General features: G+C 46.0%; 1 protein-coding gene across 1 annotated transcript; it reads left to right on the top strand.

Moving 5' to 3' along the window:
* Positions 1 to 2,051: 2,051 nt before the first annotated feature.
* coa4 (cytochrome c oxidase assembly factor 4 homolog) lies at positions 2,052 to 3,576 on the top strand. The gene is made up of 2 exons (XM_084449045.1): positions 2,052 to 2,151; positions 2,846 to 3,576. Exon 2 carries the CDS (start codon positions 2,859 to 2,861, stop codon positions 3,102 to 3,104), a length of 246 nt encoding a protein of 81 aa, XP_084305171.1. The 5' UTR covers positions 2,052 to 2,151; positions 2,846 to 2,858; the 3' UTR covers positions 3,105 to 3,576.

Below are 3,576 nucleotides of genomic sequence, written 5' to 3'. Positions count from 1 at the left end.
TAATTATTAATAACATGAATTATGGCTCTGTCCCATTTTGGATTTAGGTGGGCCAGGACCCTGATATTGTGCGTTCTTTCTCACTGGAATGGCTGTGACAAGAACTGGGCCTTCATTAGTTTGATCAATTACACCTGTGTTTACCCTGCTATGACAAAATGGCTGCTGGGAAAGAGAGTCTGCTGTTGAAGGAACTGTTGAATTTCTACTTTTCTTTTGTTTCCTGTGGCTCTCTTATTCAGTTACTACTGAACAGACAAATCATAACCTGCACTGAACTAGATTTTGTTTGAAATGTACTGAATCAAGTCTCTTGTATGAACCTAATAGGGTATAATGTGATAATGTAATTATTATACAGTGGTTACATGTGTGAACTATTATTCTGTGTATGTGTGAAGAAGCCAGTACTTCAGGTGCAGCTGCATGTTCAGAGGACCGGAGGCCTCTCAAGAGATTATTTTTCTAAAAAAAATAAAAATAATCACACAACACAATTTGTACAATGTACAAAATAACATTTATTAAAGTTTAATACTTTCAAGAAAATGTATCGTCTCTTTTTTCAATAATTATTCAGGACAAGGTTTGTACATTGTAGCCTACAAAAGTGCATGGATCTGTCTGAGTATTAAAGATTACAAATTAAGTTACTGAGCTATGAGAACAAAAAATATTCATTTATGAAGCTATTTCTATTCTCAATGGAGTGACTACTTTCAAGTTCCAGTTAAGTTCATGGGCAAATGCAACACAATCTGCTACAGGTTCATCTCATTCAGGTCGTTGCCAAATACTGTTTATTTGTGCACCACCGCCCTCAAGCGGTAGTAATTGGTAGTATTTCATGTTCATTGTGAGAAAATCTGCATTTGGCCATCTAAACTTTCCGGCTTTCATCTAATCTTCATGGCAATAACCTACAAGAATTGATATATTCTATGGAAGTCTGAAGAGGCGTCTAGATGTACAGACTCTGAGTCAGGTGAGATGACAACTAATCCGAATGAAATACCACAGGGAACTAAATTACGTTCGTCCACAGTATACCGGTGGGGTTTCTGGTAGGGAAGCATGATCCGGGTGCACCTCCATGGAAGATGTGCACACTGGTGTGAGGAGGAAACGGTTGATCATGTTTTATTGTAGCCTGCTGTCATAAGTATGTTCCAGAGAGGGGGTGTTCAGCTCTAAGTGTGAACAACATCAGGGACGTCCTTAACCCTTTTAATACGACCACGTCACCGGCAACATTTTAAAAAATATCTAGCAAATATTTAATAATATTTTTTTTTAAAATATCGAACAAATCTAAAAAAGTCCTCACTCCAACCCTTGCTGAAAGCTGAGAAACTGCGCTTTCTAGTATTATAGGGAAAATCCAATTAATATTCGAAATGTTGTCACTGTATTTTCAGGGTTAAAAGGGTTAAGAAATGTTTGGGAGATGTGTGTGGGAGACCCTTTTGGGATATTTAAAACCAACTAGGTTGCTGTATATAATCTGAGAAGAAGGGTTTATGGGTAGCCTATCGTTTTACTGGACCCTCCAGACCAGTGGGTGGCGGTAAAGCACCCTCCAGACCAGTAGGTGGCGGTAATGCACCCTCCAGACCAGTGGGTGGCGGTAATGCACCCTCCAGACCAGTAGGTGGCGGTAATGCACCCTCCAGACCAGTGGGTGGCGGTAATGCACCCTCCAGACCAGTGGGTGGCGCTAATGCACCCTCCAGACCAGTGGGGGGCGGTAATGCACCCTCCAGACCAGTGGGGGGCGGTAATGCACCCTCCAGACCAGTAGGTGGCGGTAATGCACCCTCCAGACCAGTGGGGGGCGGTAATGCACCCTCCAGACCAGTGGGGGGCGGTAATGCACCCTCCAGACCAGTGGGTGGCGGTAATGCACCCTCCAGACCAGTGGGGGGCGGTAATCCACCCTCCAGACCAGTGGGTGGCGGTAATGCACCCTCCAGACCAGTGGGTGGCGGTAATGCACCTAAAAGTTGTTTACCAACCGCCAGTAAATAACCCCAAGAAGAAGCACACCGGTGGGTGCATTTTAGATGTTACCCAACACGGTCAAACACTGTCCCCTTTCAATCTTGAAAGCTACTGTATGTGTGAAATAATCTCAACAGATTTAAAGTCAAGGTAAGCAGTTTATAAACCGCTGCTTGAAAATAAAAGGTCGTTTTGTTTGAACTTTCCACTGCTAGCCTGCTAACTCGATGTCAAGCTGTCATTTGCCTAACGTTAGGTGGCCAGCCAGCTATTCTGCAGTGGTAATTTCACATCATAAACAGTGTTTCAGGTTTAGCTAATGCATGTGACGCATATCTATGGGTAACAAGCAAAGCTAGTTTGAATTTTTGATCAGGGGGGGGAGTCATTTCTCCGACCCAGTCTCTAGAATACATGTTTTGGATGCGTTGCAGACAGTTTGCGCATCTGGCCACCAGGGGGCGCAGTAATGGTAAATGGACTGCATTTATACAGCGCTTTTCCACCTTAGCGGCACTCAAAGCGCTTTACAATGGCCTCTCATTCACCCATTCACACACACACTCACACACCAATGGCGGCAGCTGCCATGCAAGGTGCTAACCTGCTCATTGGGAGCAATTTGGGGTTAGGTGTCTTGCTCAAGGACACTTTGACATGTGGACAGTCGGAGCTGGGATTCGAACCGCTGACCCTTCGATCATTGAACGACCCGCTCTACCAACTGAGCTACAGCCGCCCCGGTGCCCTCCCTTGCCCCAGCCAATCTTCGCGCCTGGTAACAAGTAACATTTCTCTCTCTTCCACCAGTAATTTACGCACAAACAACCTTTTCTCATTCCAGGTGTTGATACAGGATGGCGTCCCCGTCCCCTCACGACCGCAGTCGGAGCGAGGATGAGGACGACCCGGTGGACCGGATGATCTCTCGCACCGGCTGCTCCGAGCTGCATCTCGCCGTTCAGGAGTGCATGGCGGAGAACCAGGACTGGCGCAAGTGCCAGACGGAGGTCCAGACGTTTAAAGACTGCATGATGGTGTTCCAGGACGCTCGTAAACAACAGCTGATGAAGCAGCGGAGAGCTGACACTGAGTCTGCCTAGACCTGGACACAGAGACTGCCTAGACCTGGACACTGAGTCTGCCTAGACCTGGACACAGAGACTGCCTAGACCTGGACACTGAGACTGCCTAGACCTGGACACTGACTGCCTAGACCTGGACACAGAGACTGCCTAGACCTGGACACAGAGTCTGCCTAGACCTGGACACTGAGTCTGCCTAGACCTGGACACAGAGTCTGCCTAGACCTGGACACTGACTGCCTAGACCTGGACACTGACTCCCATGCCTCGTCTTTGTAAAGAGGCATTTGCACGTCTCAGCCAAATCTGCTGTTCTTTGTCATCCATTGTCCCTGTAAATAGTGGAATATATGATGTACATTTGACGTAGACCTGGTCTGTTCAGATTTATTTTATGTCAGCTATGAATACAGGATTTGAAGAGTTTGCTAACAGATGTATTTGTATAGCACTTTTCATCAAAGTCAAAAGTCAGTCAGCTTTAGTGTCA

This window comes from Borostomias antarcticus, assembly GCF_949987555.1.
Source record: "Borostomias antarcticus genome assembly, chromosome: 1".
Classification (NCBI taxonomy): Eukaryota; Metazoa; Chordata; class Actinopteri; order Stomiiformes; family Stomiidae; genus Borostomias; species Borostomias antarcticus.
This window is presented reverse-complemented; position numbering and strand designations above follow the sequence as displayed.

Excerpts from the sequence above, each read along its gene's own strand:
- coa4 (XM_084449045.1), top strand. The coding sequence starts at position 2,859 with ATGGCGTCCCCGTCCCCTCACGACCGCAGTCGGAGCGAGGATGAGGAC.